General features: G+C 40.8%; 1 protein-coding gene across 1 annotated transcript; it reads right to left on the bottom strand.

The window, feature by feature from the left end:
• Positions 1-1,518: 1,518 nt before the first annotated feature.
• On the bottom strand, positions 1,519-11,669 carry EXOC1L (exocyst complex component 1 like). Its single transcript, XM_044418280.1, has 3 exons — positions 11,549-11,669; positions 3,603-3,733; positions 1,519-1,785 (listed from the first exon to the last, which is right to left on the bottom strand). The coding sequence occupies exons 1-3, from the start codon at positions 11,667-11,669 to the stop codon at positions 1,519-1,521; spliced, it is 519 nt and encodes a 172-aa protein (XP_044274215.1).
• Between the last annotated feature and the right edge of the window lie 5,764 nt (positions 11,670-17,433).

The raw sequence follows: 17,433 nt of genomic DNA, 5'->3' as shown, positions 1-17,433 counted from the left end.
TTCTGAACTGGGAGTTGGAACCACCAGTGGTCTCAGCCAAGCTTTGGCTGGGTCTCAGTGCTCTGGAATGCCTACTGCTTCCTCACTTGACCGCCCTCTTGGATCAAGCTACATAGGTGCGTGTGGTGCCAGGAGTTGGTTAGAGCAGAAAGCTAATATGAATAATGTTAATAATGATAAAGTAATAATAAACCTCACTTTAAAAACTGAGAATAAAGAGGAATGGGATAAGAGAAGGAAACTGTTATAGTAGGAAGTGAATGTAAAAGCAGCAAGAAACTAGAGGAACTGGCAGCTGGGGAGAGGTACCACTTAACTGTGAAAGGAGGAGGGGAAAAGAAGAGCCAGGAGATAGGTAAGATGAGATTGAAAGGTATATGGAAGAAGAGGAAAAACAGTATTTTAAAAATTCTCTATTAAAAGAGATTCAGAACTTTGTGGGCTTGGTAGGGCACAATGGGAACTTTGACGCAATGACATGGGCACTTGCTTAAAATAACTGCCACAGAGGAGCTTGGTCATTCATGCAAGGGTTGCAGTGGTGGGCATCGCCAGTCACAAAACTCTCGCTTCACAGAAGGCAAACTGAATGGACTATTAGAATAAGTAGCCCAGCTATGAGCCCAGATCAGCAATTTCTTCCCTCAAAGGGGTGGTGGAGTCGTTATCTTCAAAGCCACTGTCTGTATTTCATGTGAACAAGCTACATTACGGCATATCCTGCTGAAATGAAAGAGCTGAGGCAAGGTTTTCAGAAAAGAACGATTTGTTATCAATGTAAAATGATTATTGGCAATCGTTTTACTGATAATGCCAGCTGATAATGTCAAACTCCACCTTTGTTGGTCACCATTTTGTATGGGCCTTATAATATCATTTTGTGACTGATGTGTCTCGGTCATGTCCATTTCTTTCAAGTGGTTCTCCGAGGTAGAAAGTTGGAGAACTCTGTTTTAGGTTGTTCGGAACCCAGAGGTAGAAGAAAAGAAACTTTTCTAATAAATAAATACAAATATGGGACAATGACTAACTTTGGGTTTGCTGCCCCTGCTGTAATGCAATTTATTACATGCACAGTAACAACGAGGATGGTCCTTTTACCTTTAAAGGACCCCCTCATGCCACATTACAATTCGAGCAATTCTTTGGGAGAAACCAAGAAAGTTTGGCTAGTATAAAACCAACCTGCATTTTTATGTAGCCTTTAAGTGAAACCATGTACATGTCTACTCAGAAGTAAGACCCATTCTACCAAATAGTATAAAAGTAAGTCATGTTATACTAATTACTCCCAGAGAGGATAGCAGCACTGACTATGCATTTCATGATGCTGAAGTAAATAGTTAAGGAAATCAATAAGCACATATATATTGTCAACACTATATATTTGAGATAATTATTGTGTTAAAAATGGTAATTGCTATGAAAAATAGAAACCCTGATGGTACTGAATATTGATTTATCTTTCTTAAAATGTTAATTCAAAATTATATCCAAATCTGGAGAATGTAATAACAGTCAGCCTGGCAGAGGGCACAGAGACAGACACAAAAGGTTTGATGCATAGAAGCAGATCTTCATAAGTACCACACAGTCCCCATTGCTGGATGACCAGAGTGCCTCATCATTGATGTAAGTAAAATCAAAGTTCACAATCTTCAAGTCCTTCTGGAGGTACATCTCATTCAATTTATTTAGTGTTCGTGCAAAGGCGTATTTGGATGCACAGCTATAAGCTTCCCAGCTGTAGACTTTCTTGAAATGCATATCAAACCATGGATTATCCTAAAAAGACAGAAAGAATAATTAGTGTTTGTATTACAGGCTCTGAAGCCTTTATTGTGTTGCACTAAATAATCTTGTAACTTTGGTACCTGGTTGTGGCTTAGTAAAAACATCTTATTAATGCACTGTGGCTTTTCCTGAAATCTCATGAGTTATGCCAACAGATGCGGGTTGCTGTTTGGGAACCATCTAACACTACTCAAACTAAAAAGGCACAAGATCTGTGTTACAGGACAATCGATCTTGCAGGGGCTCAGGCTTCAATCAAAGCAGGTATACAAGAAGATCTCTTCTACGGCAAGTAGTGCCTGTCTATACAAATTTTGAATTGGGTGTTGTATAATGAATTCCAAGGTTGTTACAATTGGGTACGTAATAGAATCCTGAATCCTCTGAATTCAGTTATTTGAATCCTCTGTCCATTTTCAACACAAGGTTAGAACGATTGTATGTTTTACAGTCATCTCATCACATGGTGAGAAGGTTACATCATCCAGCAGTGCTAATGTGTTAAACCAGAATTACATGGAGAGTGACAGTATCAACTAGTAGTGGTGTTGGGCAACACTCGGTTTTGGGAGATGTCACCACTGTTAGTGGTGGGTCTGCTATCTGGAGCAGCAAAGATCACACTGGGATATCAAAGTTCCCCACCGACTGATTCAGTTTATATGAAACTAAAAAACCTCCTTATGCAAGCAGACTTAGATTTCAGAAGTATTAAGATGAACACATCACAGAATTGTTAATAGCTGTTACAGGGGGTTCTTAGTCCAGCATGCAGTCCGGCTTCTCGGGATTTACATGTCTTCCTTTCAAAGTTACTGAATTATTTCTTCATGTATTGTTTATTTCTCTGTTTTAAATTTATATTTAATAGTATGCATAAATGTTGGTGTGCATGCATGTGTTTATAAGCCGCTCTTGCAATAAAACTACAAACATTACTAGTCTGTAAAAATGTTTGCTACCTCTGGGAGGCTACAGCGAGAGACAGAGACTCTAGTCTTCTTGCACAGCCTAATACTTTTTATACTGGGCACAGAAGATGGGGCTTTCATCCTCTAGTAGCCAGCTTGGTTTCTATGATGGGCACAGAAGAGGAATGAAACATCCTTCCTTACCTGCATGGAATTCCATGCATCTGCAAGCAATTCCATGTAATCTATGTCTACCAGGCTACTGTTTAAATACAAGCTGATACATTTCAGGCTGCAGAAACAGACCCATTCCTAATATAAAAGAGATTTTAAAGGTTGTAGAAATGGGTTCTGAATCAGATGAAGGGTAAGGGAGCTAGAATCCACAGCTGAAATGCCAAGTCCAAAAACACAAAATCAAGCCAAGCAGCCACTGAGAATCAGACAGTTTCAAATTTTGCAGGAAAATTTAATGAGCACTTATGGAAGCAGGAGGACCTAATATCATTAATTCAAAGATATGCCATCAGGTTAAGTGGGTGGACTAGTTAAGAAACATCAGTAACTCCAAGTGATTGGCCCTGAAGCAGGACCCACCTCGAAGGTTTAGATTACTCTTTCCAATTTAGAAGGGGAAAAAATCATTTTGGAAACAAATCAAGCATGCATGCATTCTTATCTTTATGGCACCTTTCCCAAATGGCCAATATTCCAACTTCGCTTGTTTCATTTGTTATTGAGTACTGCAATTTTCTTCTTTTATACTATAAAGCGTTCTAGCTGGCCAGCTTTATCATAATAAAGCCCTTTAAATAGCTGTTGTCCCTGTCTGCTAGGAAGGAGGGTAGAAGAATGGCTACTTCTTCTGTAGCACTTGCAGCAAAATGTAGTACTTACAGCATCAGCCTCTTTTCCATCAATCATTTCCAAATCATCAAGAAACCATTTTTCAGATATTTCATAGTTCTCATCAAGGCCTGTTCTAAAGTGTTTCACCACAGATATTTGTACTTCTTCACCCTTTGTCACTGCAAGACAAAAATGAATAACCACACCAGTTGTTCATACACATCTACACAAAGCTGGTTTTAAACACACTTTAAAAGTTCTGCTGACATGTCTGGTAGTGGAAATTAGCATTTGGGCTCATTGCTGGGCTTGCTCTAGAAGTACTCACTTCCTCTTGTGCTAACAGTAGCTACCACTGGCACAACACAAACAATGGACATGTAACACTAGCACTGGATACAGCCCATGGTGTCTAGTAATTAGTGATTATGTATTGAGCCATTCTTAGGTTCTCTCATATGAAAATTCTACCACATTAAAGACTTTATCAGATATGATCTGGATAGACACCTTGGACTATCCCTCTTCATGGCTATTTTCATAATCCTTTACTATTATTAAGAGACTTTTCAGTGATCTTTTTGAACTGCTGCATTTGTTGGATCCATTCACTAAAATTTATTAATTAAAGCTTCTTCATAGTCAGGCAGTTGTGCAGCTCATGTCCTTTTTTACGCAATACTAATTGGGAGAGAAAGGGATTGCAGAACAGCTGCATGCAACCATGTGCAAGAAAGCACATTTTATGAAACAAAAGCTTGCAAATCCTTGGGAGAGGAAGACACAGATTTATGCAGAAAAGCATTGAAATTGGTTCTGTGCTAAAGCTGAACAAAACTGAAATGACACAACATTGCTTATCATAATACATCCTAAATCTTTCCAAGTACTCATTTGTTGATGGAATTGGTTTCTGTATGAAACCGTGTATGTGTGTATACTTAACGAATCCTCACCTTTCAAAAATGTTAGTTTCAGAAATAAGTTTCAGAAATAATGTTAGTTGTATCCTGACAACTGTCTGACTCACATAACTCGAAAGTGGTTAATAAGCTATCTGCATGTCAGGCTCATTTCTCTAATTACCCTCAGCAGGTACAGCTTGCTGTTGTGTGGGCAACAAATCACCCAGAAGCCACACTCCATTGATGGTGATTCATTTCTGGGTGGTTTGTTCATATGTAACAATAATCCATGCCCAGCAAGGGTAATTAAAGGGATGGGGTGGCACACATTTGGTATGCATAGAAGTGGTTAATAAGCCACTCTGCCTTATTAATCACCAACAGACATACAAACTGGGCCTGTGCTAGTTTCACTTCAGTGAAACAATTAATCATAGCTGAGGTCCCAGAATGTTCCAAATGAGGTTTGTGTCATGCATTCATCCTGCCTCACTCACCAATTGCGGGCGGGGGGGGGGGAGTACACATGATGATGTTTTCCACTTGTAAGCTTCCTGTCTTCTCTCATTGCTTCTTCCATTTTAAAAAGCATCCACAAAAATCCATTAAGGAGGAAAAGGCAGAATAGCTACACAATGTCTTTTTACTGGTAACATTAGGAAGAACCATCTGGAAACACCTCCAATGATTTCAGTAGGGACTAAGTGCAACTAACAGTCTGGATCCAACTTAGGCAAGGATTGTTTAGCTTTCTCTTCTACAAGTGCAGTTAATTCTAATACCTCAAAGGTCATTCCTAATGGACCATTCCCTCCAATTTTGGGGTGTGCTGGGTTAGCTTCAGCACAGCTATGGGGTTTATGGCTTGGACACAGATTCAAAACAGGAGGATTTAGGATCCAGCCCATTCATGGAAAGCTCAGGCTAGAGAGCTTAGCTCTAGTCCATTGTATTCTGATTGACAGTCAAGGAGGGTGATATTCCCTCATAGCCACAGTTGCAGGAGTCAACCTTCAATGGGACATGTGATTTGCAGCCTGGAAAAGCAGGAACTGTGCAAGACTAAGTGTTCATGAGCTTGGGATGTTACCCGAATTATGATGCCAACTGAAAAGGGAAGAACACACCCTCAGACACAATGCTCATTTTACAGGTCAGAGTCCCATGTCAGGCTAGATCATCAGAAAATAGTGTGTACAAGCCGCTAATCTATAGTTAAACCAGTGCCCAAGCTTTGCTGAGAACATCTTAATTGCTCAAAATACTTTCTTGCCTAGACCTATTATGAATCACGAACTTATGCCTGTCTTCAATCTTGCAACTGCAATAGTTGACGGACTTTGACTCTTTATGAATTCTTTCCTTAGATCTGTATCTTAAACAAAGCAACATGTTGATAGCTTTTGCACAGGTTTTAAGCTATGCCACAAACTCTGGAAAACTTGATCTATGTAACCTGATCTTCTTCTATAGAAAGTTTTGTTGTAATTGGTGAGCTGTGCTGAGTTGACAAGATGTCAGAAAGCTTGGCCTGACAGTGAGCAATTTTTTAAAATGGTGCATTGGGTGGTTTTCCAAGGGAGGGGAGGCTTCCTTTTGTGTGTGGGAAATTTTCCCACACAAATTTATTCACAAAGCACTTGGAATAATATCCAACAATGTGAACAATTTTGCTCATTTATTGCCTTCTCTTCATTATGAAATCATGGAAAGACAGATGAGACTGTCTGAAGAAGGAACACAAGACAGCCATTTGCAGGAAATACCTTCTGTCTTAAATGATGACACTCTATATTAATTTCAATGCAGTTTGACAATATAATGAACCATAGTGCCAGTTCAGCTGAACTTTCTTTTGTTTCTGTATATTGATTATATTTAGTTATATGTTGATTGTGTGATATTATTGTGCCTTAATCATTTATCTTCTAAACTGATCATCTTTTTTTACCCCACGGAATGCCATGTTGATTTTCGATATTGATTTGCATTGGCACAATATTACTAATCTTGCATATAAGCAGGAAATATTTTGATTGCGAGCCATTTCTATGGAACTGTCCGGAGTGCTGATTAAGGTTTATACAGGTTGTCCTATGTCCAAGGAAGACCGTTGAGAGGGCTACCTTTGTTGTGCCTTATGGTCACAGGCTGGCTTTGTCTTTTGATAGATGTATAAGGTATGTTTAAAAAGTACAAGAAACAAAACTGGTCATATGCATTTCCAATTTGGAATCGTAAGTGTGCTAAGAATTGAAGCCTCAGTTGCATGCTAACCATTGGATGCAAGCAAGAAATGTATAAACAAAGAATGCAGTCTCAAGCTGCAGTCTGATGTACTTTTATGTGGAGTAAATGCCATTGAATGTTATGGCATTTACTTCTCAGGAAACATGCATAGAATCACATAGCAAATCTTTTAATGTACAGCGGTACCTTGGCTCATGAACTTAATCCATTCCAGGACTCTGGGTGTGACCCAAACTGGTCATGAGCCAAGTTAAATTTCCCCATAAGGTTCAATGTAAATAAGGTTAATCCATTCTGTAACTATTTTTTAATCAGAAAAATGTGAAGCAGAGTGACAAAGAACAACAAATATCACAGCCATCTCCCCCCTAGCCCGAGCACAAGCGTGGCCATCTCCCCGCCCCGCCCCGCCAGCAGGACCGCGATCCTGCCTGTCATCCCTTCCTGTGCCCATCATCCCGGCGTGCTGAGGGAGGGGGAGGGATGGGCGCAAACGTGGGCACGCTCGGGGTAGTGGGGAGATGGCCACGATCGCGGTTGCCATCCAATGTGGAGTTTGTGACCCGAGTCAATTTTTTAATGAAATTTTTGTTTGTGACTCAATTTGGTCATGAACTGAGGTGTTCGTGAGCCAAGGTGTCACTGTATATCGTATCTGTTTGTCTGTTCCTTGGCCAAGAAAACACTCACTGAGAAGCTCCTAATCAGTAAAATAGTATTGTTTTACTGCCTGCCTGAATGCTTATAATCTTAAAGAAGATAAAAGACATGAGGAAAAATTGGAAGAGGAAATTTTAGCATACTTTCAATAGTGCCAATAAAATGGCCCTGCTTACCCTCTTATTTCCCAGGTGGGAGATAGTCCTATTGGAATAGGCCCTGGTGCTCCCTATGCCACCTTCTATCTCTCTCACTTCTTCCCATGGGGAAGATGAAGGCACTTGGCCCTGCAGGAGCTCTCTACCTGAAACATGCTTTGCACTGGTCTCCTCCTTTCCTAAAGGGCTGTTGATATCAGAGAGTTGGTGTGGGCAGTCTAGTTGGAACAGAACCTGGTGTTCAGACCCTGATTTATTTAGAATGAAGTTTCTCCAATTCCAGTGGGACTTATTTTAAGACATTAACATCATAACAAGTGCCTTTTAGTCAGAATGGTTTCTGAAACAGTTTGCAATTAAAACAAACCACACATTAAAACAATTCACAGCACATTTAAGTATAAATATAAAGCTAAAACCAAGAGATTAAAAAAAATCAATCCTGATAATTTCTGGAAACAGCACAAGAAACAAAACTAAATAAACTAAACAGCAAAAATGCAAACAAGAACCACAACATTCAGCACCTAGAGTCAGGAGCAAAACAGTGGCTCAGACAGCAGGACAACGAAATTAAGGAACAATTAAGGCTGACAGATCTAGGAATTTAAGACCGCTAGCCAAAGTATTTTCATCCCAGAGTACATTTCTGTCCCCCTGCTCACACTGTGTTCTTTTTCAACAACCTGATTTAAGAGAAGAATCATTTTTTAGTTGCTATTATTGCTAGCTAATTAAGATCCAGCAGTATTTGCTGCTCTACAGCAAATCACCATGATATAACTGTAGATCCAAATCAGGCTTCTGCCTATTTTTGCCTAAACCTACCATATTTTTCCATGTATAGGATGATACTTTTTCTTTAAAATATTTACCTAAAAATGGAGGGGCGTCTTACACACGGGGCATGAGAGGAGAATCGCAGTTTTGAAACTGCCTATACCTTATCTCGGCAAACTAGCCTCACAAGTGAAACTTCCAATTCCAGAAACAAGCTAACAGGTTTCATCCAATCATGAGCCTTATGTAACTGACGTCAGCTGATGCTGTGGAGCGCATGTAGCCCAGGGGTCCTCAAACTTTTTCAACAGGGGGCCAGTTGAAAGGCGGCGGCAGCAAGCATGGGCGCACTGGGAGGGGGGGAAGACTGGCGTGATTGTGGGCGCACACACGGGGTGGCAACAGCTTGCTCGAAGATTGGTAAGAAAAGTGGGGGGCATCCTATACATGGGGGTGTCTTATAGATAGAAAAATACAGTAATTGCTGAAGACACCACACCAGCTAGCACAACTGGCCCACTAAGTAATAGTGGTTTTGGCACATGCCTGTGGCCATTCTGAATATATAATCTGAAACTAAAGACAGGTTACGAGTTCTACATGGCCCCGGGTTTGGATGATGTGACTAACCACAGCTTAAGTATTCAAGATGATGCCTGTGGAGCCTTATACAAGCTATGATGAGCTGCAGTGATTGTGTGAACCTGTTCACTGTAAAAAAAAAGGAAGTTTTCACACACAACCTCCAAAAAGAGGAGAGATTGTTATTGATGAATCTCAAATAGAAGATGCTTCCAATGAACTGAGGCTACCACAAACAATGTCCTGCTTCTTGCTAAGGGCAGCCTATCATCCAGAATTAATGATAACTAGAGAATCCTATTTCACATGGAGGAAAACCTTTCCTAATATGGCCAGGATACCTGTCCAGATTAAAGAGGTATAGACAGAGAAAGCTGGTGACTATGTCAGTAGGGCTTCTTACCATTTCAGCTTTTATTCTGAGGTACTTGAAAGTTAGCTTTACTCATCCAGTGGAATTAATTACCAAGTCAGAATAATTACAAATGGTATTTTACATCATGATTCTAAATGCATTAACAAAAGAGCTGCTTTAGGTACAAAGGTTCAGCCATGTCCAATATAATTTTTGACTCCCTGTCCCTCCAACAATCCATTAGGAAGTCTTTCATTTTTTAAAGTGTTTTTTTCTTTGTAACTTTATTATCTGATATTAAACACAGTCTCAAATCCTTAGTTGAGCTGGGCTAGTTTTGTGTGTATTTGGAAACCGGCAATTGTTAAGATAAATGAAATATTCCATTAAAAGTATTTTTGGGAAGAGAAGTTTGCATAACTCCTCTTTGCACCCTTCAATAAGTCAAGCAAATTGATTAGAATTGAACTTCTGTTAAGTAATGCAAGTGTGGGTGTCAGTGCAAATCTTGAATAAGCCAAAGTGAGAAATGTGAATAAGAAAGTGAATTTCAGTGACAGAAAATAGTTCTGAAATTATCTCGTGACTTTTCCAACTTGGGTTTCAGTCATTCTTGACAAGCAGTGCAGCATACAACCACTGGGAATAAGCATAAAATATATACCAAAGATGTTGTCTTGAAGGAGTTCTCAGGTTTTGCGGTCAGCCACTGAAAAGACTGTAAAAGAGTTGTTGGAATGAAGCTAGTAAGAACAAAATATTATCTAGGAATGGACTCCATCAGGACAATCAACTATCAAACAAGTCTTTAACTACAGATAACAATGGAAGTGTTGCCCCAGAATTATCCTACTCCTAATTTTATTCCTTTCTACCACCAACTTCTGTGGATTACAAATGTTTCTCCATCTGTTTTAGGGAAAAAGCTGTCCATGTCTGCATTACCTGGATGCTTTGCACTTAGAATTATTTAGCAACATGAAATGATGCAAACAATGCTTTCTCATATTGCTATTAGTTACATACCATGCACCAAACATATTAGCCAGTAGAGTACACTTTGTCTCAATTTATAGTTAGATGACAAATAAGTCATTTTGCATGGAATTATGAAATAATAATTGTCAAATTCTCAAAATGCCTTAAATATCCATATATAATTTGACTGCTACACTAAGCATTTCATTGAGCAGTCACTTATATTGACAGGTTAGAAAGAAGGGAAATAGGTTTATTATAAGATTCTAGGAAGATATCTCTGTTGAATTATCAGAGTTGTCCAGTTTAATGATTTGATGAGATTTTTGTAATTTATTGAAAACTTATGGTGATAAATTTTTACATTGCAAAGATGCACAATGTTTTGTGTTGACTACTAATCCACAAATCATTAAGGCCCAGAACATTGCATTCCATATTTACTTATATAAAATATAAAAGAAATACCAAACACCTCTACAATGTCTACCAGAACATAAAATCCTACACAAAACAAATAAAATCCACAAACTATTTCTGGGAACTGCTCTATCAGTACATTTGACATAGCAAGAAACCCAAGAAGTCTAGTTTATTAAAGCAGTCATATCTGTGCTCTTTCTGTAGAAAGATATATAATCTAGCTGAATACAGATAAATACAGTCCTGTTACTAAAACAATTAAATCATAAGCATGTCATGTGATTTGGGCTATCTAGAAGCATAGAGTACCTAACAATATAGTTCAGACAATCATGAGCATATTGACTTGAAAATGAATGCTGTAGGGATTACTGCCACAACAATGTGTTTAAAGTTACTGCCAGAAATTGAAGATGTCAGTTTGTCTAGAACAATATTAAACCTATCTCCCTATAGCTCACACAGTAGGAAATAAGCATTTATAGCTAAACACAACTTTGGAATTAAACTGTACTGAATTCCATTGAATTTACTTTTGAGTATGCTGCAAAATTAAATTACTAGGTTTGGGGGGGGGGTGAATTAAATACCTGGACAAAACTAGCCCTTATTCCTAAACACATAGAATTTTGTATGCATCTATTCAGGCACATGCTGTATTGGATTTAGTGGGACTTACTCCAAGTAAGTAGATAGAAGAATGCAGCATAAAAGCCTGATCCTAGATACAGTTAGTTTGAAAAAGATCCATAGAATCCTGTGAGTCTTACTTCCACGGAGATGTACTTAGGTTTGCTGCCTTTTAAAACAATGCCATACCTAAGAAACTGCAAACTCTTAGCCACTACACTACAGCAGATGGATACTTGGAGCCTGGACATAATTAGTCCCTGCCTCATTTACCTGAAGCACAGAGGTAGACGCGATCCTTGCCTGTACATTCAATTTCAATGAACTCGTACAAGCTTTGCCCAAGAGATCGGAATAGCTTCTTGTTGAGGTCTTCCTTCACCAGTGATGACATTGCCTTGGCTTTTGTCACAGTTGATATTGCTGTTTCGTTCCTAGTCCTCTTTCTCCTTGGGTCTCTCCAAGAGTTAAGTTTTGGTTCAGTTACACAGCAATCTGACCACTGCACCCAGCTTCCAACTGTCCAGTTTGCTGGCTAGAGGAGCAGCAGCAGCAGCAGCAGCCCCATTCAGTGCCCAGCCATGCAGAAGAGATTCCTTTACTCTGCCATAGTTTGCTGATGTGATGGAAGATCCTTTCCTGTAGATCTTAGCAACCCCCTGACTATCATAGGTCAGAGGCATCTTTAATACAAAAGCAGCAAGAAAGCCCCATCTGCACTAACTCATTCTGATTGCATTACCCCAGCCAGTTAACAGCTGCCTGGAGGTATTGATTGGGATGATCTTCCATTAAGCATATTACTACTGGCGAAAGAAGAGACAGAAGCAGGAGCTACATCTCCTCACCCGCCCTCATCTGCAATGCCGTTGCTGTTCCTGAACACTTAACTTTTCCCACAAGTCTACGTGCATCACTTCAGAAGCAAAGGAGAGCCAGCCAGTTCTGGCTGCAAAACCACCTGGCAGTCCAGAAAGAGATTCAACACTAAATCCAAGTCTCCACTATCATGCTAGTAGGCAAAAGAGTCATCACCCAGGTTATATATTGTAAAAGCTGATCTTTGACTGTAACCCTTTCTCTCCTAGGATTCCTATACTATAACAACATTGCAAAACATTTTATTTATGTGGAATTGTTCATGTTCTTTACTCCCTTCCTAAGCTCAACACTAATCATTTTCATGTTTCTATGCAGTTTTAATTACCTCACTTACTGTGTTTCCCTCTATATTTTCCATTAGGTTCTACATGACATATCTGCTGCCCTCTTTAACAAGGATGAGCCCTATTAGGGAAAAAAAAATGTCCAAAAGTACTAGGTTGGCAAGCTACCTCTGAGCTGACCTCCTGAACCTTGTAGGTGCTATTTGGATTGGAAAGGACATCTGCATACACTATTGATTTTGAATAATATCTTTAATTCATCTCCTTGCTCATTAGTAGAATTGCTTTCTCTCCTCTCCTCCCTTCTTTCCTCCAGAGACTGTTAGCAGCACATGACCACTTAGGCCATTTTCGCAAGTGATGCTTAAATCAGCTTTGCATTTCCTATGCAATATGAAGTCTGTATCAGTTACAATGCACAATCAATTTAAACTTAACTCTCTTTCACTTTCTATCCTGTACACAAATAGAACATAGAAGATCCAAAGTAATTGTAAGACTTACAATGCTTAGGACTGCACTGTAAGGTGGCTATCCTGAGCAAGTGCTCAGCATCAAATACTTGCACTAAACAACCCTGACTGCCCCTTTTATTTTGAAAAATTGCTTTCAGCATGGGGTAGGTGTCCTAATCCTTTTTTTCACTTGCCAAAACACTCTCATCCAGAGCAGCTGTTCAAGTTAAAAAGGCCCTTTAGCCTTCCATTATATTAATAATGTTTAATTTGGATCTCAGTTGGACTAACTTCTGATGGTAACTTCAGATGTGATGCAAAGCAGAAATGTACCTGACTTATACTTCCTCTCCACTACATCTCATTCAAACCCACGTGCATGTAAATAGGAACAGTTTGCTGCACATATGGGTGGACCCCATCTCTCTTAATTTTCACTATGGAATTTAATGAAGAATGATTGTCTGAATTTTCTTGTTTCCCTATTCTCTCCTTATACCTTTTCCTCTGTTTAGGTACACACAAACACACAGTTTTATCAAGTCCAAATTTTAACCCTCATATTAAACCATTGACACAATTTGAGGAAGAACTCAGTTCAAAATATATTTAAAATATAAACAAATACATAAAACAAATTAAAATATCTTCACTTGTCCCTGGATGTTTCCTTTCAGTCCCATGCTATCAATGCCTTACCATTAACCTTAATAACCAGTTAGCACATTTATTTACATACAAACATTTATAAGCATTTGAGAGGCTTCTTCTTAACTGAAAGGAGCCACTCCCCATCCCTCCAGAATCCCTGTGTTAACAACAACCTGGTCGGGCAACAGGCAGAAATCCAACTGGTGCAGCTTCTCCAACAAAGGAAATGACACCTGTTGAACTTGTAGGTGGAAGATTTTTTAATTAACAGTTGTTGTTCACTATTTAAACATTTAATATACCCAACCAAAACAAAGGGTGGGAGGGGGCAGTGGGTTTTTGAGACAGGTAGGTAAGCGCGAGAAGCAAAACGCCCACCTCGGCAGGTACTCCCTATGCAAAGGGAAGCGAGATGAACGGCCACGCATCAGTGCAAATAGTGCACATGCCGAACAGAAGCCGAAGCAGCCCAGGCGGCCCGACGGGTGGCGACGGCAGCAATTCCCTCCTTCTCCGCCTGTGGCGCGACGTCCCCAGTTCGCCTGTGCTGAGAAGGGTCATCCCTCCCTGCCGGGGAGGGGAAGGGAAGGGAAGGGAAGGGCAGCGCAGAGCCACCTGGCTGTGCACTGTTTCTTTGTATTCTCGGTTACCACAGGAATGAGCTGCTCCTGGCGGGGCTGCGGCTGCCTTTGCTGCTGGAAGGAGCCCGAGCCATGGACGCCTCTGAGCAGGCGGCGGCGGGAGCGCGGCCGAGGCGGCGGCGATTCCGCGAGGCAGCCTCCGCCGTCGCGCATCTCTGCGGACTGGCTTTGCGCGAGAAAAGGTACCGCGCGCGACCTGCTCCGTCCTACCGAAACGCTCTCGTGGTCCTGGCTGCCGGGACGGCGCTCTCTAAGCCAGGCAACTGGGGCGCTTCCGAGGAGACCTTAGCCCTCCCCCCCCCCGTGCCCCATCTGAGAGCCAGTGTGGTGTAGTGGTGAAGAGCATGTGACTGGGACTCAGGCGATCTGGGTTCTAGTCCCCGCTCAGTCATGGAGCCAACTGGGTGACTTTGGGCCAGTCACAGACTCTCAGCCCAACCTACCTCACAGGGTTGTTGTTGTGGGGATAAGATGGAGGAGGAGAAATTATGTAAGCTGCCTTGAGCCCTTTGTAGGAAAAAGGCAGGCTATAAATTGAAAAATAAAATTGAAAATAAATAATATGGCACGTACTACTTTCACCACATTTCTCTCTCTCTTGCAAGGAGGCTAACAATCTGCCTCCCCCTTCTTCTCTCCGTTTTCATCCTCACAACAATCCTGCGAGGTAGGTTAGCTAGGGAGAGGCAGTGACTGGCCCAAAGTCACCCAAGTGATTTTTATGGCCAAGCAGGCACTGGAAACTGGATCTTCCAAATCCAAGCCCAACACTCTCACACTACCCTACACTTATGTGGTGGTGTTTCAGCCTCCTAGCTTGACTTTCAAAGGCCCACCTCATTGAAAGTGCATATAAGACTGGCACTGTACAGTGGGGAATGCACTGTACACATGCTATAGGGAACTTTGTTACTTTCTGGCATGTGTGATGACCCCTTCTCAGGACGATGTCTTTCCTTAGTCCTACAAACCATGAAATTCGTCTCCAGTCTTTCAACGGAAGACTGAAATACTATTGATACAGTGATAGATAGATTTTAAAACGATGTGATCAGAATACTCAGTTCACTTCAGTCCTGTGAGCTGATCTTCATTTGAGCCAAGGCCTAGCCCTGAATTTCAGTAATGGGGTTCAATTCTAGTCATGTGAAGGGGTAACAAATGAGACGAAGTCGCAGCCTTACTGTTACTGAATTTTACATACAGTTCCCATCACATCAGGCTTCCACACAGATTTGAGTTATAGAAATTTGCAGTCCAATGTATGTTTATTTGGAAGTAAGCTCCAGTATGGTCAATGGGCCATACTGCAAGGTGATTGTGTGAAGGATTGTATCTTTAACCTGATGCATAGTTTAGGTTATCCATTTTCTCTTTGGATTTTGAATAATGGTAGGAACGCATGTGCTGAACATTAAATTTGCCTACAACATAACAAATTCAAACACTGGTATACAAGACTATGTGCTACTTTTTGAAGTGGAAGCCCGTGCAGATGACTCTGATGTCTTAGAGGAACAGGAGGATAAAATCAAACAAAGCTCTTTGAATCATAGAACTTTCATAGAGTTGGAAGGGGCCAGGTAGGCCATCGGAGCAGGACACCAATTTACAGCAACCCACTCTGTCGGCTGAACCAATTTTGAATGTCTCTAGTATGGGACAGCCCACAACCTCTCTAGGCAACTGTTCCAGTGTCACATTGCTCTTGACAGGTAATTTTTCCTGATATCTAGGAAACCTTGTTTGTCACAACTTGACTTGATTATTCTGTGTCCTACACTCTGGTATCAGCAAGAAAAGATCTTGACCTTCCTCTTTGTGACACCCTTTGAGATACTTATAGAGGGATATCATGTTCCCTCCTCTTCTCAAGGCTGAACATACCGTGTTCTCTGAGTTTGTCCTCATAGGGCAGTGTTTCCAAACCCTGGATCATTTTGGTTGGCCTCTTCTGGGCCCTTTTTAATTTTTCTGCATCTTTCCTAAATCTTGGTGCCCAGAACTGAACTGAACACAGTATTCCAGATAGGGTCTTACTAGTGAGGAGCATAGGGGAACTACTACTTCTCATGATTTGGAAGTAATGCTTCTATTAATGCATCCCAAAATAGCATTTGCCATTTTGGCAGCTGCATCAAATTGTTGGCTTATACCTAGCCTGTTGTCCACAATCACTCCAAGGGCTTTTTCTTTTTCAGTTCTGTTGAACCATGATTCCTAGGTGGAGGTCTTGGCACTTGTCCTTATTGAATCTCATTCTTTTGGAGGTCCTTCTTCGGAGTCCTCTTTGAAGGAGATTAGGAGACAGGCTACTTGGAGAAGGGCCTTCTCCATGGTGGTGCCCCAGTTGTGGAATATGCTCTCCAGAGAGGTGCTCCTGGTGCTGACACTTTATTCTTTTCAGCACCAGGCTAAACCCTTTTTATTTTCCCATTAAGATCTAATTCTTATTTTAATTGGGCTTTTAATACAGATGTGATGCTGTGCCTTTGTTGTTGGACCATCCTGACACTTTTATGTATAAAAGGTAAAGGTAAAGGTTTCCCCTTGACATTGAGTCCTGTCATGCCTGACTCTAGGGGGCGGTGCTCATCTCTGTTTCCTAGCTGAGGGAGCCAGCGTTTCTCCGCAGACAGTCTCTGTGGTCATGTGGCCGGCATGACTAAACACCAAAGTGCACGGAACGCTGTTACCTGACCACCTAAGTGGTATTTTTTATCTACTTGCATTTGCATGCTTTCGAACTGCAAGCTTGACAGGAGCTGGGATGGAGCAATGGGAACTCACCCCATTGTGCAGATTCGAACTGGTGACCTTTCTATCAATCAGCCCAGCAACACAGCAGTTTAAACCACTGCACCACCTGCATCCCCTTTGATGTATAGGACAAGATATAAAAGTTTTAAATAAATAAATAAATAAATAAATAAATTCTGTTGCTTTCAGCCCAGCATTCAAGTTTATCAAGATCAGCCCAGATCTTCATTCTGTCTTCTAGGGTGTTTGCTATTCCACCCAGTTTTGTATAATCTGCAAACGTGATTATCTTTCCTCGTACTTTCTCATCTCAATCATTAATAAAGATGTGGAAGAGCATGGGGCCCAGGACTGAACCCTGTGGCAAACCACAAGTGACCTTTAGCTGAGAATATTTAATTTTTTTCTTGTGCAGGTACATTGAAAGGAGTCCAGCAGTGCAATGGGCAACATTTCACCTGAAGAGACAAATGAATGTCAGAAAT

The sequence above is a fragment of the Varanus komodoensis genome, unplaced genomic scaffold, assembly GCF_004798865.1.
Source record: "Varanus komodoensis strain SLA01 unplaced genomic scaffold, ASM479886v1 scaffold9, whole genome shotgun sequence".
In the NCBI taxonomy this organism is placed as follows: domain Eukaryota; kingdom Metazoa; phylum Chordata; class Lepidosauria; order Squamata; family Varanidae; genus Varanus; species Varanus komodoensis.
Note: the sequence above shows the minus strand (reverse complement) of the source record. Positions and strands in the feature narration are given on the sequence as shown.

Coding starts and splice junctions, on each gene's coding strand:
- EXOC1L (XM_044418280.1), bottom strand. CDS start 11,669: ATGTCATCACTGGTGAAGGAAGACCTCAACAAGAAGCTATTCCGATCT. Junction 3,734..11,548: donor CGTCTACCTCTGTGCTTCAG/GTAAATGAGGCA, acceptor TTTGTCTTGCAG/TGACAAAGGGTGAAGAAGTA. Junction 1,786..3,602: donor ATGGAAAAGAGGCTGATGCT/GTAAGTACTACA, acceptor CTGTCTTTTTAG/GATAATCCATGGTTTGATAT.